This window comes from Camelus ferus, chromosome 12 (genome assembly GCF_009834535.1).
Source record: "Camelus ferus isolate YT-003-E chromosome 12, BCGSAC_Cfer_1.0, whole genome shotgun sequence".
Taxonomy (NCBI): Eukaryota; Metazoa; Chordata; class Mammalia; order Artiodactyla; family Camelidae; genus Camelus; species Camelus ferus.
In genome coordinates, this window is record NC_045707.1 from 12538867 (window position 1) to 12565307 (window position 26441).

Below are 26441 nucleotides of genomic sequence, written 5' to 3' on the forward strand. Positions count from 1 at the left end.
ACCCAGGACAGCTTCCTAGGGGCCTCCTCCCCTGGTTCCCCTCTTCACAACACACCCCCAGGCGGTACCTTCTGTTTCAACCCTGAGAACGGCCTCCGAGGCCTGGGGGGATGGGCAGCCGGATGCCCGGATGGCAAGCAGAGGCCTGGTGCGGCTGTGGCCCCCCCACCAGCACAGACCCCTCAGTGGACTGGGTGGTTAAGAGGGTGGGGGACCCTCTGGGCGGGCCGAGGACACGCAGCCACGTGGCTTGTCATTAGCTCTCTTTATAGATTCTGGTTCTAGGAGCAGGTTGCCTGCGGCCGGCCGGCCGGGGCCAGCACGCTGACAGGGCGGGTGGGAGTGGACTATTTACAGGCCGACGGCGAGGGCTGTACCATGGCTGCCCCCGGCGGTCAGCTGCGACTCCAAAATAAGTTAGAGCCGGCGGGCGGGGTGGGGCTGGGCGGGGACTGTACACACATCAGGGGCGGGGCCTCAATACTGTCAAGGGCGGGGGCTGTAAACATGGCCGGGGGGCCCTGCCCACCCCTAGTGGTCTGCAACGAGTGGACGACTGGACGCAGGGCCGGGCTCAGGCGTCTGACAGGCAGCTCTGGATCTGGTCCACCCACTGCTGGGCTGACGGCACGTCCTGAGCACAGAAGTTGTAAACACGACGTGTCGTCTTCACCTGGGGACAGGGAGACACTGACTCCACGGCCCAACCTGGGCAGCCACCTGCCCCCACCTCCCTGTGCCCCAGTCACAGCTCACGTCAAAGAAGGCCTTCTCATCCACGGTCTTGGGGGCACCCATCGTGGGGGTGCCAGGGGCCACGGCCTCCACCTCTGCCAGGTCGATGACGCCCTTGCACTCGGTATCCACACGGTGGTCATAGTAGCGCAGCTGAGTTGGGGCAGAAGTCAGGGGAGGCTTCCCCCCACCCCACCCCCCACCTCCCCTGGCTCACTGACCACTCACCTGGTGCTTGGTCTTGTCCAGCACAAACCAGCGGGCCTTCCAGGGCTTCATGAAGGCCCCTTTCTTGTACAGGGTGCCCTCGTAGGACCTGCATTTGCAGCAGAAGGGGCCCAGGCCAGTATCAGGGCCCAGTGACTGCCCTGCCTCCCACCCCCACCAGCCCCAGCAGCAAGACCAGGGCCTCTGTCCCCAGACTGACCCCAGCCTGGAGCACAGGGCAAGGGAAACTGAAGCAGCCCGGGGCTGTCCCCAGAAAGAAGGGACCCCCACCCCCTCACAGGACAGACACGGGGGAGGGTCCCACACCAGAGCCTCAGGGTACAGGGAAACAGCCTGACAAGCAGAGCCAGGCCCTGGTCCTCCGTGGAGCAGGCAGGTCTGGGGAGACTGGCAGCATGGCCCCTCCAGGCCCAGAGGGCGGGATGCAGCCTCACCTGGAATCTGCTTCCCCATCACTGGGCACCATGCCTGCCTCATAGGACCCCATGGCCCCGTCCCCCTGCCCTCTGCAGCCTCCGCAGCCTGGCTGTGGTCAGCGGTTCTGTGTCCCAAACCCTCCCCACGCCCACTTGCTTCTCTCCAGCAACTGTCAGCTTCTGCTCAGGCCACCATCATGGCCACCCCACAAATCACTCCACCTAAGAAACTAGAAGCGGCCCCCAAGGCACCTGACCCTGATCTGGGAACCACCCAGGACCCCGGCGCCCCCAGCTCAAGGCGTTCATGCCGCAGGGAGCGGTGCTTCTCACACCTGTTTTCACTCTCAGCTGTCTGGAACTGGCTGTACAGGGTGCTGGTGCTGCGGCGGGCTGCCTGGCGGGAGCCAGACGCGGTTGAGCCGCTGCTCTGGTCGCTGTCCAGGCTGAGGCTCAGGGTGGAGCCCGCAGGCCCCTCCTGCAGGTACACCCCCAGCGAGCGGCGGTGGTGGGGCACACTGGACACCAGCAGGGAGCTGGGCACTCCCTGGGGGCAGGAGGGTGGGCCTGTGTCAGCGGGGTGACCGCCACCTCCTCCTGGCAGCAAGCCCACCCCAGCCCCCCACGCCCACACCCCACTCACACGTCCGTCTGGCCGGCCTTCAAGGCGCTGTGCAGCTTTCACCCGGTCCCAGGCGTCTTTCCAGCGCTCAGGGGGTCGGCCCAGCTCTGTCTCCAGCCGCTGCAGCTCCTGGGGGAGAATTCGAGAACTGAAAGATTATTCAGAAGAACATACTCAGACTGGGATGTGAAAAGACAAAAGGATGGAAAATACAGGAAAGTGAGACAATGAAAAGGGCTAACACACGTGTAAGTGTCGTACAGGAGGTGGCTTTGGGCAAAATCAACAGCTGGAGACAATAGTTGAAACTTTCGCAAAACTAACAAGAGACATCAAAAGTATAACCAAGAAACACTACAAACCCCAAATGGGATAAGCTGAGCACAAACCCAGGATGACACAGGAAAACTCCTGAAAAAGAGAAAATTCCAAAACTAGGCAGAAAAAAGACATGCCGTCTTCAAAAGAGCAACAGTGAGCTGACTTCCACACAGAAAGACAGTGGACCTGGACGAGCAGCCAGCCATGCAGCGCCGAGGCCCTGAGACGGGACCACGGCAGGGGCCAGAGCACACCAGGCAGACTGATGGGAGCTCGGGGAGGCTCATGTGCCTGGATCTGCAGGGTGGCAGAGAGAGGAGGAGGCGGCACTGGCCAGAGCCCCAGAAGTCCAGAGAAGGCCTCCTTGAGTCTTCGGCCAAACTGAATGCCATGTGCAAGGCAAGACATCACAGGCCTGGCAGAGAGCAGCGACTAATGCAGGAAGGTGTAGGAATGTGGAGCCAGAGTGGAGAGACCCTACTGAAGACACCAGACCTTCAACTGAAACCCTGAAGAGACCACGCACTTGGAGGAGGCCTCCTCTGAACCCCGGGGAAGGCTTCTCTAGAGCTGCCCGAGCACGGCTGAAAACAACCCCGAAAGACCAAGCTGACCTATGGGCTCACTATCTGCCTGCAAGAGTAAAACCCAAGGCTAGAGGAAGAGCCCGTGACCCTGAACCTCGACCATGTCCAGTTCACAGAAAATTATTAGACAAACAAGAAGGCAGGAAGTGAGAGCCATCCTCAGAGGAAGAGACAGACCCAGAAATGAAAGATACTCAATTAGCACACAAAATACTCAAAATTGTTACAAATGTGTTGAAGATTTAAAGATAGACATAACAGTTGAGCAGATGGGGAATCTCTACAGAGAATAAAAGCTATGGAGAAAAACGGAAATTCTACAGCTGAAAAATACAGTATCTAAAGTGGAAAATTCAGACAGGCTTAAGAGCACGTTAAATCTAAGAAGGAAACGAGTTCTGAGCTTGAAAAGAGAGTAACAGAAATCATCTAAAACGAACTGCGGAGAGGTAGCAGTGGAGGAAAAAGACAGTCGGAGCCTCGGTGACCTACAGGACAAGAAAGTCCCAGAGAAGAGGAGGGAGAGATCGTGCAGAAAAAACTTTTTAAAGAAACAGTGGCCTGAAATGTATTAAATTTAATGAGAACTATCACTTCATACATCTAAGAAGCTTAAAGAGCTCCAAGCAGGACAAATACAAAGGAAAAACACATGATGGCCAAACTGCTGGAACCAAAAGCAAAGAAAAAATCATAAAGGTCACATCACGTGAAGTTTACAAGAGTAAGAACCGTCACCAACCTTTAATCAGAAACAGTGCAAGACAGGGAAGAGCGGAATGACACCTTTAAAACGGAGGGTGTGAATAGCTGTCAACCTAGAATTCCATCCAAAGAAAACACCCTTTGAAAAGGCACAATGAAGGCATTTTCATGTGAACAAATGCTGAGGGGATCTGTCACTGGCAGACCTGGGTTACAAGAAACATTCAAAGTTCCTCAGGCTGCAGGGAAATGATACCAGAGCAGATCTACACTGAAAGAATGAAAAATGCTGGAAATGGCAAAGAGAGGGCTTTTTCCTTGTTTCCTACTTTCTTTAAAACAAAGTTGACTATTTAAAACAAACGCAATACATGCTGCGTGCTGATCTCCTAGGTAAAAGTAAAATGTTTGATGACAAAGCCATGCAGGCTGGGAAGGGCTGAGTGGGTAGTTCCCTGGGGGGCTACAATCCAACCCCAGATGGACTGTGACTGTGGGCACTGACGACCCATAAATGGCTCAAGATATACCCCCAAAACCAAACAAAGTGGACAACACAAAATAATAATAAATAAATACTCAACTGTTAAGGAAAATAACAAAAGGAAGAAAGGAGCAAAAAATAAATGAGGTAGAAAAGAGCCAGAAGCTAGACTTTACACCAATAATTAAATATAAATGGATTAAAAATTCTAATGAAAGAAAAGACGGGTAAAAAGAAGAGCAAACCACATGCTGAGTACCAGAAACTCACCTTGACCGTAGACACAGACCTGTCAGAAGCGAAAGCGCCACACACGGTAACGCCGCACAGAGGCTGCTGGCTGGGGGCCCGGCCCCCAGGCCACAGTCTTCCCAGAGACAGAGAGGAACACTTCTCTGCTCTGTGTCTATGGGTCACTTCCGCCCACAGAACTACGACCTGGCTCCCCCAAGACCTGGGTGGCAGGTGTCTTCAGACCACGCCAGTGCTGGGGCGTCGAAACATACTACCTGTTTGGTTACATCTCACCACCTCCTGGAGAGGCAGGAGTCAGTATCCCTGCCTCTCCCACAAGGACACTTAGATGCTCACCAAAGCCAGCCGGCCACAGAGTGGGCAGCGGGATGCAAACCTTCCTCTGGTCTGGACCTGAGGCCCACTGCCTTCTGATGGCTTGGCCCCAGAGAGAACCCTGGCCACTGGATGGCCGCCCTCTATGCCACCCCCAGCCCCTCCCCGCCCATGGAGCTCTTTTCCCTCTCCCAGAGGTCCCTGCCCTATTGGATCCTGATTGCTGAGGCTGAGCAGACATGCCCACCAAGGACAGCAAAGAGAGGGTGAGAGGCCGGAACGTCCATCCCAAGCTTCCAGGCCTGTCTCTGAAGGGGGCACCAGAGGGAAAGAACCCAGCAGAGCACTGTCCACATTAGGGTGGGTGGGGAAGCTCGACCTCGGTATGACTGTTGGCCAGGCACACGAGGAAGAAGAGGGCAGAGGTCTGCAGAGGACAGGGAGGGCACCTGGGAAAACGCTGATTTCCCCTAAGGCTGACCCCCACGAGCCCGGAGCAAGGAAGCCGAGTCCTGAGACCCGGGGGTTCACGGTAACAGCCTCCGGTGTCCACAGGGAGCCATGGGTACCAACCGCCAGTAGGGTGGGGGAGGGCAGGGCCACAGGACCGGCGTGCATGCTCGGACACCCCCTCGGAGTCTCAGGGCCCAGCCAGGCCGCACGCACCTCCAGCAGCCGGGAGATGGCGTCAGGCTGGACCCGGGGGCGGCTGTCGTAGCAGGGCCACACCACCCGCCGCCTGCTCTGGGGGGCGCCCCCATCGGGCCGCTCCTCCTCCGGGGGTTCGGGGGGCCCCTGCGCCAGCTCCCAGTCGTAGGGGGGGCCCTCGGCCAGCGTCTCCTCGGTGTAGAAGTCCCACACCTTCAGGTTGGACACGTTGCTGTAGGGCCGCAGGACCTGGGGGGCGGCCTGGAGTGAGGAGCTGGGCCGGTGGGAGCCCGGGCCCCGCCGCGTCCTGCCCAGGCCCCGGCTCACCTCCGCGTCCTCGGGCGCGTACATGTAATTGTAGAACACGGGCGTCCTCTTGCTCAGCCGGTCCACGTACTCCCACACCGACCGGCACGCCTGCTGGCCCCTGCGCTCCCCCTTCTCCTCATACAGCAGCCCTGCAGCGGCAGTGCTCAGGCCACCCTGCCCCGCTCCCCGGCCCCGGCCCCGGCCCCGGCCCCACCCACGCCCCGCCCGAAGACCACGCCCCCAGCCCACCCGCGACCACGCCCCTTCCGGCGACCATGCCACACCCTTACGACCAAGGCCCCGGCCCTGCACCCCCTACCCAGCTCAATGCGCTCATAGTCCGAGTCAAGCAGGAAGGTCCGGAAGCGGCGGGATGCGTGGTGGTAGCCAAGGAACTTGAGGTAGAATGGGCTGAACTCGAACTCCATGGGGAACTGTAGGTGGACCTGTGTGGGGTCAGGGGTCAGGGGCTGGCGGTCAGAATGCACTTCCCCTTACCACAGCCACCTGCTCACCTGGTGCACGCAGTCCAGAAACTGCAGGAAGACAGGTGTGAAGCCACTGCTCTGCCCGGCCAGGGTGTGGGCCCCGCGGTGGCCGAAGCGATGGCCAAAGGACAGCCACTCCTTCTCCACCAGCAGACGGAAGCCCTCCAGAGTGCGGTAGAAAGGGTCTGAGAGCAGCTGCACCAGGGACACCACCTACCAGCACCCCCGCACGTCAGGAGGGCACAGGTGGAAATCCTTGGCCTGCCCCCCGCCCTGGCCGCTGCGCACCTGAGTGGTGATGTCCCAGCCGTCCTCCAGGCTCACCAGGACCGAGGAGCCCGAGTCCAGGAGCTCCACCACCAGCACCGACACCTGCAGCAGCTTGTGGATCTATAGGGACCAGCAGCACCTCAGCACCTCCTGGAGCCCTGGCCTAGGACCCCAGCACCCAACCAGGCCAAGACCCACACCTGGGGACAGCCTGTGAGGCAGACACAGCACTGGATGGACATGAAATGCTCTGGCATGCTACCCCCTACCCGCCCAAGTCTCCTGGGCCTGAAGAGGTGCCCTCTGTCCTTGAGGTGCCCAGCCCCACCCTGACGGAGAGTGGAAGCCCTGACAGAGCTAAGCCTGGCCTCCCTCAACCGTCCGGGTCCACCACCAGGAAGTGGCCATCACCCCCTCCCAGAGCCCAATACTATCGGACAAGCAAGACCCGGCCTGCCTTGGCTCTAGGTAAGTGGGGGCCTAGCACCCAGGCAGGGAGTCCCTCCCCATGTCCCCCTCCCCCACACTGAGGGCAGGGGCATAGAGAGACCTGAGTCAGCCACTCTGAGTCTTCCAGCGAGCGCAGGAAGGAGGCTGGGCCTGGCTCGGTGGCAGGACAGCCAGGGACACATGCCTTCAGCAGCTTCTTGAAGCTGGCTTTCACCTGTCGCGCCTCAAACACCTCAATGGGCACCAGCTCCCACTGCTGCAGCGGGTCTGGCCGCACACCCTGGAGGAGACCAGCCATGGTGAGATGTGCCCAGGCCCTGTGCCCCTACCTGACCCTGTGCCCCCTCCCCAGTCACCTTGAGCTGGGCTTTGTCTCCAATGATGTAGAGCGCTGCACGCTGGGGCCGCAGGAAGCCTGGGTCAGGGGGGGCCCCATTGGCCTGGGGGGGGCTCAGCATGTCTCTGCCTGCTAGCCGGGAGCCTACATCACTGCTGAGCCCCCCACTGCGCCCACCGGCCCGGACACTGCCCCATTTACCTGCACAGAGAAACCGTGTGAGCGCCTGAGTAGGGCTGGGGCACTACTTGCCTGGGGCTGAGCTCCCAGGGCAGGGAAGGGTGGGACTCAGGGCATCAGGCTGTTAGTGCCCAGGGCTGTGGTGGGGGCTGGGTTATGCTGGTCACACGGGGCCGTTAGTGCCAGGTGTGTGGGGACGTTAGTGCCCAAGGTCACTCAGTCACATAGGGGCCATCAGTGCCAGGTGTAGGGGAGCCGGCCTATGTGGCCAGTACGGTACCTCGGGGCGCGGTCCGTCTGGAGGCCGAGGCCGCCATGGGGTTGGACAGCGTGGTGACCCTGGCTCTGGGGCTGGGCACTGGGGGCACAGCAGAGAGAAGGCTCAGGCCTGGCCCGGGGGTGTGCCCAGAGTGTGGGGGGTGGGGGCTGTGGCCCAAAGAGGCTGGGTTCCCACCAAGCACCCTGGGGTCCCCAGATACAGTGAGGATCACTGCTGAGGCCCTGTGGGCCCCCAGGGCAGGCCGGGGAGCAGAGGGCCCAGGGACAAGGAAGACCCTGGGCTGTTCTTCCAAGCCTCCTCTATAGCCCATCTCTGCAGCCCCAGCCCCATGGTCACTGCCTGAACTGCTCAATGGCACATGGCCACCAATCGTCCTCTGCCCGGCGTAGGGAGAGGGGAGGCCACGAAGCACGGCCTGGAGACGACCAGAGCCCGGAAGCTCCCAGCCTGGAACCTTGCAGAGCGGTTCGGTCCAGGACACGGGTAGGCCTGAACCCCAGCGGCAGGGCCAGCTTAGCAGACTTGTGAGGGCTGGGCCCAAGGCTTACAGGCTGGGACCATGCAGCCTGGAGGCATAGGAGCCTGTGTGAGGAAGCTCCGCAGCGTTCTCTGGCTCCCAAGACGGCACCTGGCCCTGCCCCAGGCTCACCTGCTGCGGAGGGCACAGGGCACCACAAGCAGGCACACCACCAGCCTACCAGCTGCGAGCAGAAGCACGGGCACCCAGAACGGGGACAGTGTGTCCTTGTGATGCAGAAGCCGGACTGGAACGCATGTATGGCTGAGGTGAGCTGAGCCCCTGTACACCCTGGGCAATGAGGGGGTGGCCCATGCCCAGAACTCAGGGACACCAAGAGGCACCGGTGGGCTTTGGGGACAGTCAGGGAAGACACAGGCACTAGAGGACAGAGGATCCTGAGGAGAAGGCGCTGCCTGCAGGGGCCACTCAGAATCTCTGGAGAGCAGAAAGAGGAGACAGCGTGACCAGAGGTAAAGCATGCCTAATGACGGACGCTGGTGTCTGGACAGCAACATTCCAGCAGAGGAATGAGAAGGGGAAGGTCTGTGCCCCTCCAGAAGGGGAGGTGCCAAGGCCAGACCTCTCTAGGACAGCATCCCTATCAACTACCAAGAGGGCAGACTGGCCGCCCCTGTTCCCAGCCCCCGTGGCCTCAGCACCCAGCGAGCGGTAACAGATGGAGGCTGAGGCCTGCGGGCGACACGGGGACGGGAAGGCGAGTGTGCTCCAGCAGCCAACGAGGGGCCAGGAAGAAGGCCCTCCTCAGGCCTCACTTAGCGGGGGGTGAAGGCCCTCTGTTCCGGAGCCTCTCCTGCTACAGGAGTGAGGGGCAGGGCCACCGGGAGGCCCTGCCCTATGAGCAGGAGCAGCCTGGGCCAGGATGGGGGCAGTCAGCCACAAGGAGGGCTGCAGACCTCGGTGGTCAGCTCACAGGACCCAGGACAGGCAGAGAGAAGAGTCAAAGACAATGCCCGGGCTTCCGGAAGGTTCGGGCCACAGAGGGTGCCACCAGCCCCCAGCCCACGTGAGAACCCCAGTGCATCTGGGGGCCAGAGCAACAGCAGAGAAGAACGCAGACAAGCGTGAGGGGAAGGAGGAAATCAGGAAGGCCTGGCCAGCAGGTGAGCCCCGGTGTAACATCTGCACGAGCCAAGGTATGCGGAGGGTCTCACAGAGAAATGACCCCTCATGTGACATCCCCGAACTCTGAGCACGTGACAGCCAGGATGGCTCTGGGTGGCACAGATCAGCCATCCCACCAAACCTCCCAGGCAGACATTGTCACCACATCTGCTCAAGTACAGGCAGTGGGCGGCTTAGGCCAGCACTGGGCCACAGTCCGGCCCCGCGTGGGCAGCCACCCAGGCCTCATGCCTCCAATGGAGAGACAAGACCTCCAGGCACAGACTAAGAGGCTACTCACTAGACACCAGGCCCCAGGCACAGAGGAACAACGTGGGCTGGAAGGCAGCTGGAGCCATAAATCCAAGGACCAGCCCTCAAGGAGGCCCAGCACCTCTCAGGCGGGTGGAGAGAATGAGCCACATAGGGCCAGAGCATCCACGAGGGTCTTGGAGGGGAGATGGGGGAAAGACAGGGTGAGGTGCAGGGTAGGCCTGACGCAGAAGTGATGGCCTTGGAGGGAGACCCTGGAGGCAGCGGCCCATTCTGACACACACCCCTCCCCGCCTGCATGCCCTCGGGCCCTGATGGGTCTCCTGTCTAAAATCCTCTCCCAGCACCAGGCACCCACATGGCCCACCTCCCCAACAAGGTCCCCGCCTGTCACCCCCCAGAGACCAGACCACCCCTCGTGGGCAGCAGCACACACTTTCTTGCATCCCCGAGCACCTGTGGGAGCCACGCTGCACCATGCCTGGCGGCCCCCAATCTGTCGGGCTTGCAGCCTCTTCTGCACCCTGGCCTACTGGGACCTTGCAGAGCAGGACAGAAGGTGTATGAGGGGGCGGGGCTGGTGTGATCAGAGGGAGGGAGGGTCCTGTGGGCCTGGATTTGCCAGGGGCAGCAGGTCCAGTGTTATGTTCAGGGGGCCCGTGGTGGGGACAGGGACGCCATGCAGACAAGGCCCAGGGGGCCAGGACAGATGAGAAATATGGTGGCCAAGCGGTAAGGTGACTGGACGGCGGGTGGGCAACACTGCAGGGGGAGCAGGACGAAGGAGGACAGTGTCCAGTGACACCAAGGCCCTGGAGATCATGGGCAGGGAAGATGCAGAGGTCAAGAAGCCTGGCTGAGGGGGAATGGTCAGAGCCGGGCCTCAGGAAACTTACCTGCTCCCACACCCCAGAACTTCTGTCCCCTTGCTGGCCAGCCCTCCATAAAAGCCGCCCCACCCCCAAGTCCTCCCGCCCTGAGGATGCTCACCGTGGCTGCCCATGTGGGCTGAGGAGAAGCCGCTGAGGGTATTGCGTCCAGACGTGTCAGCATAGCGCGGCATGGAGCTGACAACAGCCTGCAGGTACTTCTCCTGCTCCAGGCTGCTTGAGTCCGCCTGGGATTGGCCTGCAGGAGGAGGCGGAGCTGGAGGCAGAGCGCAGTGGGTCGGATGGGGGCAGGACAAGGTGCAGGGGGCTGGAGGAGCAGGGTACCTGGAGATGGCGCGTTCTGGGTCTTGAAGAGGCCAACGACCCCTTTGCCATGCAGGCCCCCCGAGCGCAGGAGCACGGCCTTGGAGCGTCCGCTGCGCCAGCAGACCACGGGGAAGCGATTCTGGCGGTAGCAGCGGGAAACACGCTGCAGGGCATTGTCCTGGACGCTCTGGGGGACGATCAGCAGCCCGGGGTAGCTGTGGGGAGGCGGATGTGAGGGGAGGCAGAGGGGCCCTCCCCCATGCTCACAGGCCAAGGCACACCTGGACCCGTGGCTGGGCACCCCCCAGGCCTGCAGCCTCCTACACCCGCGGTGCTCACTTGCCGGCCCGCTCACCTGCGGCAGATGGCGTACATGCGGTTCACCGGGGAGATCCGGAAGGGCTCAGACTTGGCCCGGCTCAGGCTGCTGCTCAGTGTGCCCAGCCCCAGGCGTTGGTAATCGCGGCAGCATGCCCGCTCCACCAGGCTGCTCATGGTCATGCGGTCCGAGGGCTTCAGGGCCGAGGAAGGGGTCAGCGTGCTGGGCTCCAGCTCCTCTGACACTGGGGTGGGCCAGGCACACACGGGGGTCTGCACCCACAGACCACCCTGGCCCCCACCCTCCACGTGGGGGTCTCCACCAGATGGCCGAGGGCTCCCCACACCCCCACCTGAGATCTCGTCCTCCTGGTCCTCAGTGGGTGTCTGGCCCCGGTGCTCCCAGCTGGGCGGGTTGTACTTCTTCCGAGTGACATACTGCCGCCCGATGGTCTTCTTGGCGTTCTTCACCAGGTTCCGGGACAGCGTCCTAGGGCAGGCGCAGGGTCAGCAGAGGTGAGAAGAGTGGACGTGGGGACGTGCACACGGTGGTTCTGGGAAGGGTGGGTTCCCTGGCCTCGGCACTCAGCTCCACACCTGAAGGAAGGACCTTTGTCCTTGGTGGTGCGGGGTGGCCTGCCAGGTGTGTGGGCGGAGCCCAGGGTGAGTGCGAAGGTGCCCCTGATGTCCGGCGGGTACCGCAGTTTGTGCAGCTGCTTGCGGAAGAGCTCAGCGCTGTCGGACCCCACCTCCTCATCAAAGGCCATCTTCAGCAGCTGCACCAGACAGAAGGACCTCAGCGGCTGGGTGGCCCCAGGGCCTGGGCCCTGACCACAGAGGCAGGTGGGCCTGTGGGACCTCCTGTGCTGCGTCAGACACCTCCTGAGGGGGCGCCCCAAGGACAGAGGGTCAGAAGAGCTGCACACGGCTGCGGCTGAGGAGCCCAAGCTCTGACCATGATTTGTTCATCTGTGTGTTTCAGTTGGGCCGGGCTCACACAACACACTCCAGACACAGGTTCTAGGGTTAGGGCCTCACTAGGAAACGGGAAAACCTCAGAGGCCGGCACATCGCACAGGTGGAGGACACCCAGCCAGCGCACAGCGACTCCCGTGAACTCAGGGATCGCAAAAGGCTCAACGCTGGCTCAAGCCGGCTCGTGAGACTGAGACCAGGGCTCAGATGCCTGCCCTCCCGGAGTGCCCACAGACCCCAGGAGCGCCCGCGCCCGGCTGACCTGAAAGGTGCAGGAGCGCAGCTGCAGCCCGTCCTGCAGGAGCTGGTCCACAGGCGTCTGGACGCTGATGCGCTTCTCCTTGGTCAGCGCGGCCACCGGGAAGGAGCGGACCACCACCTGTTCCCCCACTTGTGACAGGCCGGGCCAGAGTCAGGGGATGGAAGGGGGGGGGTCACAGAGTCCCAGGGTAGCCCAGGCAGGTGGGGGGGAGCAGGCCACAGGCTGTGTCCCACAGAGACCCTGCAGCCCTGAGGACGGCAGAGGGCGGGGCAGAGAAAGCCCCACTCACCCCGGGACGGGGTGCACAGGCAGAAGGGGCCGAAGGCTCACCCAGGGGGTCGGTGGGCATCCCCGTGAAGATGACCCGGTATGTGGTGAGGAAGACGGCGCCCTCAGCTGGAAGCAGTGCGGGGCCGCCCCCGCTGCCCCCGGCACCTTCCTCACGCCCATCGGGTAGCAGGTAGACACGCAGGCCATCCAGCACACACTCCTCGCCGGGCAGCAGGCGGGGCCGAAGCAGTTTGGGCTGCTCAGGGACAGGAGTGGCGCCTCAGGACACAGCCTGGCCCCAGTGCCCACAGGCCCCCGGCCCCCACTCACCTTCTGGATGGGGGGCAGCCTCTTGCTCTCTCTGTGCACGGCCTCCAGCGTCTCGATGTGCATCTGGACGATGTCTGGGGGAGAGCAGCTTTCACGCCCTGGCCCCCGCCCACCCATCCAAGGGGAGTGTCTCCAGGCCCGGACCCCGTACCTGGCACCATGACATGCAGCCCCTTGAGGTGGTCGCTGGTGACCCCACTCTCCGTGCAGACCTTGTCCACGAAGCGGTTGATGAAGCGGACCACGGCCCCCGCCACATCGCAGGTCTCTGCGTCCTCGAAGCCGCTCTCCGTGTCGTAACTCTCTGCCACACTGCCCGCCATGCTGGGCCGGGGAAGGGCACAGTGGGCATGGCCGCCCACACGAGGCCGTCCCACCCAGGTCCCAGCCCCGGCCGCACCCCACCTGTTGGTGACCAGGCTGTTGCTGGCGCTCTCCAGGTCACCCAGCCCCGCACGCTCCCGCAGCAGCCGGCTCTTGCTGCTGTCCAGGGGCAGCAGCAAGTAGCTCATGCGGTTGGCATAGTGGATGGCCTGGCTGAACACTGTGCTCTCCTCCTTCTGCACCAGCTCCTGCTGCTTCTCGCGGCTCAGGGTGGGCCACAGGCGCCTCTGCTCAGACGCCACGTCCAGGGCCGAGCGCTCGTCCTCCCATCCAGGCACCTCCCCGACCTGCCACAGGGCCGCAGGTGAACCAGGGCCAGGCCCGCCACTGCCCTGGGCCCAGGGAGCACCCCCGCACCTGAGAGGGGTCTCGGTCCTCGGCAGGCTCCAGGTAGAGGGCCCGGATGTGAGTCTGCACGTCCCCGTAGAACATGGCCTCCCAGAACTGCGGCGTGCTCCACACCACGTGCTCCTGCACGCAGCTGTACGCAAACTGCGTCACCCCCGGGCTCAGCTTCTGCAGAGGCCGAGTGGGAGTCAGTGGGTGCAGCGGGGAGGGGCATGGGAGATGCTGTGCCACCCGGCACTCACCCGGCAGAAGGCCGTGACCAGGGGCAGCAGGGCAGCTGCGACGCCGTGCTCGTCCAGGGAGGTGCAGTCCTGCAGCAGAGCCGGGCTGTTGGAACCTGTCCCAGTGCCCATCCCACCCGACTGACACCGCCGACAGGGCAGCACCTCCCACACTGTCCCTGAACTATCTCCACCAGGTCCCCAGGGCTGCTCGGAGATTGGGGGCAGGAGACTCCCACACCAGCCTCCAACAAGAGTTCTCCCCATGCCACCCTCAACAGCAGACCAATGTCTCCATAGTTGTTGGCGTTCCCAGAAGACTAGGGAACCCTGCACACCCCAACCCTGCAGCCACAATGCCAGTAGGTGGAGGCCCAGTCTCACCTGCAGGCAGCAGTTCATCATGCGGACAACGAAGTCGAACTGCTGGTGGTCCAGGACAGCCCGATTCTGCTGCACATGCAGGTGCAGCTCCTGGGCGAGGCAGCGGCGGGCTGCACGCCCCTTCAGCGCCCTCAGCACAGCTGGAAGCAGCTGGGGACAGGGAAACAGAAGGAAGACGTGAGCCGAATATAGATCCAACCTCTTGGAGGGAGGCACAGGAAAGGCCTGGCACAGACGTGGGAGGCCAGAGCCCAGGCTCTAAGAAGAGGACACCCACAGCCACCTGGGTGAGGTGTGCCCAGACTCCAGAGCTTCACTGCCCAGGAGGCACCAACACTCTACTGGACCCAGCCCTCCCCACACAAAGTTCATGGCATGCTCCAGGTGAGGCCCCACGGCCCTAGCTCAGCACTCACCGGCTTGGGGGCCCTTAGCCCCTCGGCCAATCAGGGACTCAGTGTCTAGAAAGCAGAACCCTAACACAGAGCAAGCAGCTGGCTCAGCACTGGGCCGGCAGAGAAGGGGCCAGGCTTGTCTCGTGCTCACTACCATCCACTGTAAAACAACTGGAACCCTGCAGGCCCCCAGTAAGGGGCAGGTATAAGAATTAGGTGATTCACATGGGACCACACAGCCATGAAACACGAGGCAGACTTAGCGGCTGCCGTGAGACCTGAAGTGTCAGTGAACACCTCAGAGGGCGAATTTGTAAGTATACTCCACAGATAAATGACCCATGTGGGTCTACGTTCTTTTTTGCCAAGGATAAGGGAGAAACTTGAGTGGGGGAGATATAGCTCAGTGATAGACCACGTGTTTAACATGCATGAGGTCCTGGGTTCAAGGACCTCCGTTTAAGAAAAAAAGAAACTTAACAGCAGGAAACTTCAGGGTTTTCTGGTAACTGAAAGTTACAGTAAATTCCTTCTGCTGAGCTTTCGCAGGAAGCTGTTCTGGCATCCACTTGCCCTTTCTGCTGGTCCGGCTCCCTCCGGTCACAGCAGGTGAACCAGGGCCAGGGCTCCTCTGAGAGCCACTGCCCCGGCCCAGGTTGTCCCCAGCCCCGGAGCCCCGGCACTTCCTATGCCTGGGGCGCCCTCACCTTCTTGGCCTCGAGCATCTTCCCCTCAAACACGTAGGAGATGCAGTTGCGGACCACCTCCAGCCGGCGAGCGCTGTTGCCATGGAGCCCACTGTTCCGCTCAAGGATAGCGGCTGGGAACCAGAGATCACACTTACCTCTGACCTCACGCCCCACCCAGGCCACACTTGAGGGCCCCCTCATCCCCATTACGCACTCATGGGGGGCCCTGAGGGCACAGTGGTCCTCCTCTCGGCCTTCACGGCCGGGGGTGCGCCCTGCATCTTGGCCGTGGCCTGGTCCACTATCCACTGCACCATGCCCTCGTCCAGCCGGGGGAAGGGCCGGGGTGCCCGCCGCAGGTGGCTGGCCTCCCCTGGCCTCTGCACCTTGTGCATAGCCACAGCGGGGTATGGGTTCTCCTGGGGGGACACAGGCAGGCGTGGGTAAGTGGCTGGGGGCACAGTGACCTCGCCAGGCCAGCCCACCCCTCGTGTCACCCGCCGTACGTTCTTGTAGAGCTGCTCCGCCAGTTCCTTGACGTGACGCAGGACACGCTGAGGGTGGTTCTCGTCTGCCCGCATCCTTGCCACCTCGTGGGCCACCAGCTGGGGGAGGAAGCAGGGTCAGGTGGGCTGGCTGGGGCGAGGAGAGGGTGGTGGGGGCTCCTCCCAGCTGCGGTAGGGGCACACCTCATCAAATAGGTCTGTTGGGCGGTAGGGGACCCCGCGTTCCGACACGAAGCCTGCGAAGGCCATGCCCTCCAACACCTTCATCAGGAAGTCGTCCTCCACCAGCCCGCGCTGGCCCAGGAAGGCCGCCTGGGGAACACGAAGGGGTCAGCACCAGAGGCTCTCACCTCTCCCCACCCCACCCCTGCCTGGTGCCCACCTTGTGAAAGCGGATGACAGGCTCCGGGTGGATGCGGACCATGTGCAGACACCAGCGGTAGCCTTGCAGGAGCTGAGCAAAGAGCCGTAGGAAGACGGCACGCAGCTCCTTATCCTGGGGCATAAGTGAGTGCAGGTGAGTGCCAGGCACTCCACTGGCCAGGCACCTCTGTCTCTCCTGCCCCTCCAACCTTCCTCCACACAAAGCCACAGAGCCTCCTCTAAGACGGTGCTGACAGGCACACCTGCACAGGATGCTCCGAGGCTCACACCCTCCACACCTGGCCCCTGGAGGAGTGCTCGGCACTACCAGCAGCCAGCAGCGGCAGTAAACCTGAGGAGAGGGCATGGATGGCCATGGGCCCCCCACCAGAATGGCAGTGACCCCCACCTGCATCTTCAGGGAGGAAGTAGACATTGTGGGTGGAGGGAACGCAAGATCGGCCAACTCCAGCTCTGGATCCAGGACCTGTCCAGGCAGAGGAAGTGGGGTTGGCTGCATACCTGCCTGGGCTCCAGGCCTCCTGCCACCAAGTGACCCCACCTGGCTTCCCTGAGGCCCCGACCCTCCCTCACCATGCTCAGAACACTGTGCGTCTGACTCTGCAGTGGCTCCGGCAGGGGTGGGATGTGCACACACTCAGGGACAGTCACTGTCCCTCCATCGAGATCAGCAACAATCACATCCAGCTGTGGACCAAACGGGACGCGGGGTCAGGGACCCACAGGCCAGTCAGCAGAGCCTGGAGCAGCAAGGTGTACACCAAGCAGGGCCCTCACCAGCTCTTGGGCCTCTGCCTGGAAGGCGGCGTTGACTCCAATGATGAAGGGTGTGGGCGTGCTGAGCACCTCCAGGAGCTGCGCCGGCAGGATGGGCACATACGTGAAGCTGCAACGGGACTAGGCTCAGTGCGGCCGGGCCCACAGAGGGCAGGCAGGCGGCGGGGCTGTGGGCGAGTGGTTGGAGGGGCGGCAGTGAGCACCTGTATCTAAGAGGGAACAGCAGCGCCAGAAGCCCCCGGCAGGCATCGGAGAGGCGCTGGTAGCTCCGGGACAGGAAGAGCACCTTGTGCTCCGTGAGCGCAGCGCAGAACAGGGACAGCACGTTGGTGATGCCTGCGGGAGGGACAGCTTAGAGACCCTGGCACTGCCCCAGCAGGGAGACATCCGCCTGTGCCCACCGGCCCCAGGGCAGGAGAGGAAGGACTGTGGGTAGGTGGCTGGCTCACCCAGCTGGCGGAAAAGCAGGGCCACGCTGCAGCGGCTGATAGGCAGCGAGTCGGTGAGTGGGGTCTGGATGACCTGCCGGTCACCAGCTCCTAAAGAGATGGTTCTCTGTGGAGAGAGAGAGACCAGTGCTCACTTGCTCCAACCAGACCTGCGAGAGCCTAGAGCTTCACAGCCTCGGTCACGCCTAGGGGACTGATAGGTGCGCCTGGCCAGGGCGGGCAGCATGGCAGGAGGGACAGCCACGCCAGCCTCTGTAGGCCCCCGCAGTGCTGCAAAGAGAACTCAGGGCCTCTGACCTGGGGCAGGGACGGGGTCTGGGTGGGCAGAAGAAACAAAGAATCCGTACCACTCCGTCCTCAACAGAGTCCAGCTGCACAGGACAGACAGGCAGAGAGACACAGTTAGACACACCCACACAAGGGCACAGACCAGGGACGGACGGATAAGCTGACGCCGACATCCAGAGACACCCGAGGAACAAGAGGGCAAGAGGGACCGAAGGGGGCCAGGAAGAGAGCCAGGCGAGACATGGCACACAGGCGAGAGCGCAGGGCCAAGACAAGCTGACAGGTGGCGGCACCAAGATGTAGGAGAGCATCCCAGGCTGGGGCCGTGCTCAGCCCAGGCTGGATTCCAGGGGCCTACCAGGCCCCACCCCATGGCCTCGGGCACCAGGAAGGCCTGTGGCTGCAGCGGGCAGCAGCTGTCCTGACCCACCTGCGAGCCCCCGGCCAGGGGGATGACGCATGTCAGCAGGTTCCCCACCACACTCTCCAGGCCCACGTTCAGGCCCTCCACGTGGATGGTGTAGATGAGACCAAGGCTGTTCTGCAAGGACCACCAGTGGGGGGTGAGGATGGCACTGCCGGCGGGAGCACCCCATGTCCAGCCTCAAGCCCTGGCTGCCCACCTCACCCTGAACACCTCCGCGTGGTCCAGTCGAGATACCAGCACCAGCGTCTTCGGAGCAAACAGCTGGCCTGGTGAGCCAGATGCCGTGGGTGACGGTCGCACTGGGCCTCCCTCATCGGCCTCCTCCTCCCTCTCGGCGGCGTCCTGGGTGCACACCCCTTCCTGTGGACAAAATCCCCATCAGCCCCACTCTCAGGCACGCCGCCTGAGCCCAGGGGAGGATACAGGTGACTCAGACAGGACTGGCCCTCTGGGAAGTCCAGCCTCCATGAGGCAGGGAATCAGGACCAGACACAGCCGGGGGACACATGCAAGCAGAGGACGATGGCCCCAGCCGGAAGCTCAGCACCGGGCAGGCTGACCTGCGTGGGCTCCAGGGGCTCCCAAAAGGTCAGGCAGGCGCAGTAGTGCCGCTCAGAGTTGATGTCGGTGAGGACAGCAACAAAGAAGGTTGGCGGGTTCCTCTCAGGACACAGCTGCCACCCACTTGGCTGGCAAAACTGGTGAGGAAGGGGCCAGAGTCAGCAGTCGGCTCCCTCTAACTCCTTGCCCTCTAGTGACTGCAGAGCCAGCGCCCGGATGCCAGATTCCAGTGAGCAGGCAGCACCCTGCTCCGTGACCTGGGTGCCTCCTGGCCCTCAGCCCCTCCACCATAACAGGGAGCAACGGCCTCGGGCCTCCCTGTACGGGGCGAGGACCCTGTGACGCAGGGCATGGGCCCCACCACCACAAGGAGGGGACACCATGACAGGGCTGCCCTCTGGTGGTGGGGCCAGGCACTGCAGCAGGTCCTCTTAGTCCAGCAGGGCCTCCCCTGCACCATCTCAGCACCCCCTTCTCAGCGCACGGCCCTGCGGGAGTGCCCCTCACTCACCAGCTCGATGCCCTGGGGGAACGGGTTGTCCTCCCAGTCCTTCTCTGGGAAGCGCTGCAGGATCTGGCCCTGGCCTTCCCCACTCCCTGAGGACAGGACAGGGGGTCAGAGCGCCACCACCTCCCACACCCCCACCCACTCAGGAGCCTCAAAGCCCTGAGTGGAAACATCTCCCCCACCCTGGCAGCAGACCAGCCTCAGCTCCCAGACCTATAGTTTCTCTAAGGAGAGGCCACAAGGCAGCCACAGAGCCCAGGGCCACCAGAGGGCACAGGGAGTAGCCCTTGCTGAGGGGTCAGGCCCCCTGCAGGCCTGGGGCTGGGCCAGGCACCAGAGCACAGAAGCCCCAGCCCGGGGTGGGGGGTGGGGGGGCGTGCACTCCCTGCTCCTGCCCTCACGCCCCCAACCGCATCAACTCCCCTCAGCCAGAACCATAGCCAGCATGCCAGCCCAGCTGCACGGCACCTGCCCCTCCAGGAAGAGGACAGTTGTTCCAGACTGTTTGACAGCCAACCCCCAGCCTAGGCACTCAGTCCCCACGACCCCCTGGCCTGCTGGACAGTAAGCGAGTGGTGTGGAGCTCTCACACCTGTTGTTTCTGTCCCAGACTGCTGCTTGTCCTCACTGCCTCTGACAAGATGGGCCCAGCAAAGGTCCCAGAAGACAGCCAGAGACAGTGGCAGCTGGCAGGAAGGACAGGAGTGCCGTCATGGGCACTGAATGTGGTGGCACAGGCCTGCTCCCTGCCTGCACAGGTCACTGCGTGCAGCCCTGGGTCCCCTGGACCAGGGTGGAGGGCTGGGGGGCAGGGGCACATGTCCCAATGTGTTCCCCAGAGACCACCCCCCCCCCGACTCCTTGAAGCCACAGGGCCCGCTAAGTCCCATCTGATCTCCTCTCGCCCACTCCATGGGCAGGGCACTGCTCCCAGATCCAGTCCATGCTGGCAGGGCCAGCTGGAGGCCCCTGTCTTGCTCACCCTCTGTGGAGCCAAACCTGGAGGCATGATGAGGGCCAAGTCAGGGAAGCACCCCTCACAGGCCTCGTGGAGGATGGACATGGGTCTCTGTTCTTCCTCAAGCCCCCACCCAGCGTGGCAGCAGGGCGAAGCAGGAACAGACAAGAGCCTCCCCACCTTCACCTCCCACACATGACCAGCAGGCACCACCAGCCTCGACGCTGCTGCCCACGCCAGCAGAAAAGCAGGGGCAGATAGGTAAGGGGAAGGGCTGCCCAAGGCCCAGAAACCCACCAAGTGCAGACTTGGAGGACCTGTCACATGCAGCCTCACGTCCAGCCAGCCTGGTCTACCAGGACCTGAATGGGCACAGGAGCCTCAGACAGAGCTGGGGGCCTGGGCACAGGCAGGCAGGCCCCAGCAGGAGGCATTCCTTAGGCCCCTGGAAGGCAGAGGAGCTGGGTCACACGCACTCTTAGGCGACCACCCACCCTCCAGGATCACGGAAGGAGGTCAGCAACAGGCAGCCTGGGAGAAGGGGGGGTGAGGGGCCATGACTCTGACTCACAAAACCTCAGCTTCCTGCTCCCCTCCCCCTTTCACCACTGACATCGAGAAGAGGTGGCAGACAAGACAAGGTGGGGGAGGACAGGTGTCTGCTGGTGCCATACACGTGCACATGCAGCACGCGGGGTCCCTCCAGGCCCACCCCCAAGGGCCACAGTCAATAGGCCCAGGCTGGCTCACCCTGACCCACAGCTCCTTCCCCTCCACTCCCCCAGGGGCCGACTTGTGTGCGGCCCCAAACCACCACTGGGCACAGCCCAGCTGGCACCTAGGGCTCACCCAGTTCTTGCCATGAGGCAGCAGACTGAGGAAGAGGGGTATGTGCGGATGGGACGTAGCCTCTGCCCCACAGCCTGTCCCAAAGCCGGGGGACAGGCAGCCTTCCACAGCCTCTCCCCACAGGGAAGCGGGCAGAGTGGCTGGCCACTGGCCACTGCCCACCCTCCCTGCCTCATTCAAGTATGAAACCCCACTTGCAGGGCTCCAGGACCCTCTAAAGGACCAAGTGAAGGCTTTCCCTGAGCTGTCCCAGCTGCCCATGGAGGCAGGTGGCCAGGCAGGGCAAGTGAGTGTCCCCCGCTGGCTCCTTCTGTGGGCCATGACAGTCCCCAACTGGCCCTCAGATCTCAGCCCAAAGAGTGTCCCCTCCTCGAGGCAGCGCGTTGCCCCCTGCCCAAGCCTGGGGCCTGCAGTGGAGCCCCCAGGACCTCCCACCTCTACCGCACCCTTCTGTGATTCCAGGGGCACTTGTTGGCCAGCTGGGCCAGACAGGAGCTCCACGAGCTGGAAGCTGCATCTCTGTGCCCATCGCGGCAGCTGTGCCTGGCACAGACCGCGGCTGAACAGGGCTTGCTGAACACACACAGCCGGCTCCACCACCATCCTCCCACACCCAGCCCCGCTCACACCCCACAAGCAAACATGTTCTTCAGTAAGAAGTGCAGGACAGCTTCCGGAGCCCCGAGGCACAACAGGACACAGAGGCCCTCCCAAGATGGGTGCCCCCTGGAGGGGCCTGACCCCCTGGTCTCCCCCACCCTTCTCTGAGACCCCAGCCTACACCTCAGCTCTGTGCTAACGGGGGCCAGGCGGCAACCAGGCTGCTGGCCTGCATCCTGGGATGGGGGCGGGGCTCTGCCACATCTCCCAGTGTCCCCACCCACTCAAGCCCTTGTGGCCACGGAGGCAACCTACAGAAGCTGAATTCCCTGTCCCACCAGAGCTGTCCCACCTGGGGGTAGACACCCCCACCCTACAATGACAGGGCTAATCCAACCAGCACAGCCGTGCAGCACAGCAGGGTGCTCTATGGGGGGGCCCCAGGAGGAAGGGCACCAAGGTCCCCTGAGACACAGACAGGGACTAGAGCTTCCTCTCGCGCCACGTCCCCACAGCCAGCCCCGTGGGGGAGAACACAGAGCTCGCATCTGTCATCTGCCTGCAACACCATCACCAGTGCCAGGCTCCGACGCCTGGGCCGGCCCCAGCCAGCATGTGCTGCGGGCAGAGGCAAGGAAGGATGGCTGTCTCCCCTCCTGCCCCGCCGCACACGCCCTGAGATGAGCCCAGCTGTGGGAAGGACAGCACCTTCCTGCTGCTCCACCCTCCCAAACCTCAACACACAGGCCACTCCCAGCCAGCCACAGCGGCAGGCCATGTGCAGAGGGGCCGCAGCCTCTCCGACTTCCTCCAGTCAGACTAGACTGGCTCTGACCCAAGGCCTTGGACCCTTCAGGCTCCCAGGGTGGGGCGGGGAGCCAGCTGAGGCCATCCCAAACAGCCCCAACCTGCTCCAGAGGGAGGGCAGGAACATGGGTGGGGAGAGTAGATGGGGCCCAGGAATGTGGCCAGCTCAGCAAGTCAAGACTGAAAGAGGCCAGGCCATGGGATAGAAGGTCTTTTTCCCAGATATTGGGGGGTGGAAGATGTGCACTTACTACCTGGTCAGCTTGAACACATTTCCTGCCCCGAAAGACACACCCCAGTACTGGCCAGACTGTGTTAAATCAGCTGACCACCGTCAGGGCCCTCCTGGGCCAGGAATGGGGCACGGGTGGTCTCTCCAGCCCCTATTATGTCCCCAGAGCTGGGCCCCCTCCACTCACCAGGGGAGGAGTCTGCACCCTCTGAGATGAATGAAGGGGTCCCACCAGCCACTCCTTGCCCTCCTGCCTGAAGCAGTCTGCAAGGTAGTAACATGAAGCCAGAATGCTCCCTCAGGCAGGACTCTGGGGCTCAGCACCCAGGCCCTGCATCCAGCAGCTCCGGACGGGATGTCCAGATCCAGGCCAAGGACAAGACACCCCCTACTCTTACCCTCTCCACCGAACCCAAAAGACCCTGCGTCTTGCCCCAATGTTCTAGGCCTGCCAGCAAGCAGGGGGACCGCCACCTCCTGCTGAGGTGCCTGCAGGTGTCCACACACCTGCTGCTCAGCATGAGCAGCACACCCATCATTTCCCAGAGCCTCTCACACGAATGGTTTCACGTGTGTGTCCATCTTGTGCTCACAGGAGCCTGGAAGGTCTGTGTGACTCATCCCATTCCCAGATGGGGAACTTGGGGTGCCAAGGGCCTAAAGACTGGCACAAGGTCACAGAGATATCAAATGGTGAAGCAGGGACCCACCGACCCCCAATCTGCTTCAGACTTCCCCACCACCTCACTCTGCCCTGGGCCCCACAGTCAAAGTTCCAGCCTGTGGGCTTGTTCCTCACAGAGATGGACCAGTCCTACCAAGGGAGGCCCTGAGGGTGGCCTGCCAGCAGCTGACCAGCTCCAACCCAAGAAGGCAGTGGTTAGGGGGCTCCATGGTCCTCCCACCCCTGTTGCAGTGGATGTCTTGAGACTTATTCCTTCCGGCCACTCCGGGTGAGCAGGCATTGTGGGCTCCAGCCTTCTCCCCTGTCCTGCTCAGAGTCCACACACACCTGGGGTGCCCAAGCCTGTGTGGCTCCAACCAGTTTGCCATGGAGCCCACCCATGACTCCTTCTGCCTCCCTGACATTCCCTTCAGCTGCCACCACCATCAGCATGCCTTCTACCTGTCCTCTGCCTGCGGTCTCTGCCTCCTCAGCCCTCCCTACACTGCCCTCAGCATCGTCAGCTGCCAAGCCCACTCTACTCATGCAGCCCCTGCCCTGGCACCCAGCCCAGGGGCCTACCCTGGTGCAGCCCCTTGGCCATCCTTGTTTCCCTGGATCGCATGCAACCCTCTGCTCCAGATGACAGGCCCTCCTCACTGCCCCCTCCCCACAAGCCTTGAAGCAGATGGCTCTCTCTCTGGGCCTGAACAACACAGTGAACTGCAGGACGAGGACAACTGGTCCTTGCCCACAAGAACTCCCTTTCTGGAGGGAGAGATGTGCTCATGACCAAGAGCGACTGGATGGATATGCAGACAGGTAGAGCAGAGAGGAGGAGCGAGTGCTGAGTGAACAGGGACTGAGGAGTGTCTGGAAAGTGCAGGGTCCAGCAGGTGGAGGCTCAGCAAGAAGACAGGCAAAGAGAAGAGAAAATCCAGGTCCTGGATGGTGACAGTGGCTGCTGCAGTGACAAGAGGCAGGGTAGCTTGGGGTGGGGGGAGGGGGTGCTCAACCCCACCCTCAGCTCGAGATTCAGCCCCAGTCTGACCACACAGCCACCTCTACCACCCCCAATGACATGTACTGCCCTCTTGCCACTGGGATTTGAGCCCACAGCTTGGCTCTGGGTTAGCCCGGGGGCGTGTCCCAATCCCTCTGTGGGGTCTCAGACCAGGCACTCAAACTCTCCGCCCTGACTCCACTCTACAGATGGGAGCAATAGGAGAGAAACCTCGGTGGGCTGCTGAGAGGAAGTGAGATCACACACACACAGGGCTGTGCAGGGCCTGGCACACCAAGTGCGCTCCCCAGCGCCACTGTCTCCCGACTGCTGCTGATGTCATTGCCAGGCTGCTTTCTCCTACCCTCTGGGCTGAAGGGCTCTCAGACATAGGCGCTGACCCTAGACGGACCTCCTGGCCATCGGCACCAGGCACCACACTGATCCCCAACCCAGGGCTTGGCTTGCAGGCATGAAGATGCAGGCCTTCTGCCAGGAACCTTCTCTCTCCTCCCCACGGTTCCTCCTGAAGTCCTTCGAGTTCCAGCTCAGACACCTACCTCTTCAAGAAGTAGTCCCTGAACCCCATCCCTCTTCTGCATCCCACCCAGCCTCCTGGACCAGACACGTCACAGGGGCCGGAGGCTCCAGACCAGAGGCACTGGGGGTCAGAGGAGGGGCGTGCAAGTGAACGGTCCGTGCCCCCGGAGGCAGAGCCGCCCGGCAGTCGGCCAAGGCGGAGAGAGCCCATCCCACCCAACTGGGAGTCAGGAGGCCGAGCCGCCCCAGGGCCCTCCCACCTCCCGGGCGACGCCGAGGCGCTGCCGGCCTGGTTCTGCCCTGAGAGAGGCGGGCAGGCTAGGCTCGGCCCGCCCAGTCTCATCGCGCTGCCCACCTTAGAGAGGCAGGCCCTCTGCGACCCCCGACCTCAGACCCCGACCCAGCCCAGCCGGCAAGTGTCCTGCTGACCCTGGGGCAGCCCCGCCGCCGTGACCGACCCTTTCCGGCTCCCGGCCCCCCGGCCCCGGCTCTCGGCCGCGCGCCGGCACTCACCGCGCGGGTGCGGCCCGAACGCCACCAGCACAAAGTAGTCCGCGAGCCGCGCCATGGCGAGGGGCGCGGGCGGGCTCCGCGGCTCGGGGACGCGAGGGCGGAGCGCTCATGGCCCGGCCTCGGCCCTGGCCCGCGCACCCCGGACGCCCCTGGCCCGCTCCGCGGCGGCGGCGGCCAGGGTTCCCGCCGCCATCTTCCCAGCCAGCCGGCCCGCCCGGCCGCGCCGTGCGCCTGCGCGGTCTTGCCCCGCCCCTATGGGCGGGGCCTGTAACGATGCGCCCCCATTGGTCCAGCGGAGCGGGCTCGGTTCCCGGGGGCGGAGCCCTGCCTCACCGCCCCCTCACCGCCCCAGAGCGGTGACAGCGACGGCGGCTCCCGCGGGTCAGCGGCAGGCGCCGCCGGGGTCCGAGGGCGCCTCGCGGTGGCGGCTCCCACGAGGGACGGAGAGGGGTCCTGCCCTATCCCTGGGAGCTCTTCCCCGGCGCTGTCAGTCTGGAGAAAGGCTGGAGCGCCCGGCCCTGCCCGCAGATCTCCCACGCTGGGAGAATGCCCACCCAGGCCCTGCCCTTGGGGTTCCCAGCCTGAGGAGTGCTCGGGCCGCCCTTAGAAGCCCCATCTAAGAGGGCTGAAACGCTTAGCACATGACCTTAAGAAAGGCGCGCTGCACGGCCTGCTGTAAAGTCCAACGTTTTAGGCAGTGAGGGGTCTGGGGCCCAGGTTCGGTGCTTTGGAGAAGGCTACACCACCCTCAGGGCAGGGGCCGGCCAGGGCCTCCCCCGCAGTGGTGCAGGGTTGGACAAGGGGGACACAGTCTAGGGCAGGACATGCTAGGAGAGGAGCTGGGGAGGTAGAGGGGAGCCTCAGAGCTGCCCCACGGACATGCTGGGAGAGGGAATCAGGGTTGAGCTTGTTTTTAGATGAGGTTGGCTGCTGCAAGAACCTCCGAAGGAACAAACTGCTGACGTCCATGTTCCACCCCTTGCAGGGGCCAGCCAGAGACGAGCTGAGGGAGGCGGCTGTAGGCCCAGGCACAGCCTCCTCTGCTTCTGTCGGGTCCT

The 26441-nt window shown here is 63.0% G+C and overlaps 1 protein-coding gene across 3 annotated transcripts; it reads right to left on the bottom strand.

Moving 5' to 3' along the window:
- Positions 1–246: 246 nt before the first annotated feature.
- On the bottom strand, positions 247–25599 carry SBF1 (SET binding factor 1). Of its 3 annotated transcripts, XM_032492606.1 has the most exons (41): positions 25384–25598; positions 19221–19306; positions 18709–18846; positions 18350–18508; positions 18152–18262; positions 17434–17539; positions 17188–17320; positions 16985–17093; positions 16781–16894; positions 16596–16673; positions 16206–16319; positions 16007–16135; positions 15824–15922; positions 15532–15736; positions 15336–15448; positions 14234–14383; positions 13871–13939; positions 13638–13796; positions 13302–13567; positions 13048–13220; positions 12897–12970; positions 12627–12822; positions 12297–12424; positions 11657–11835; positions 11413–11549; positions 11097–11304; positions 10760–10956; positions 10536–10673; positions 7631–7708; positions 7190–7371; positions 6934–7113; positions 6402–6503; positions 6141–6326; positions 5945–6071; positions 5644–5774; positions 5335–5565; positions 2023–2130; positions 1715–1926; positions 964–1051; positions 757–888; positions 247–673 (listed from the first exon to the last, which is right to left on the bottom strand). In XM_032492606.1, exons 1-41 carry the CDS (start codon positions 25436–25438, stop codon positions 575–577), a joined length of 5679 nt encoding a protein of 1892 aa, XP_032348497.1. In that variant the 5' UTR covers positions 25439–25598; the 3' UTR covers positions 247–574. The 3 variants fall into 3 exon arrangements, with proteins under 3 accessions (XP_032348497.1, XP_032348498.1, XP_032348496.1); XM_032492607.1 differs by lacking the exon at positions 7631–7708; XM_032492605.1 differs by lacking the exons at positions 247–673; positions 757–888; positions 964–1051; positions 1715–1926; positions 2023–2130 and having other exon boundaries at positions 2137–5565; positions 25384–25599.
- Between the last annotated feature and the right edge of the window lie 842 nt (positions 25600–26441).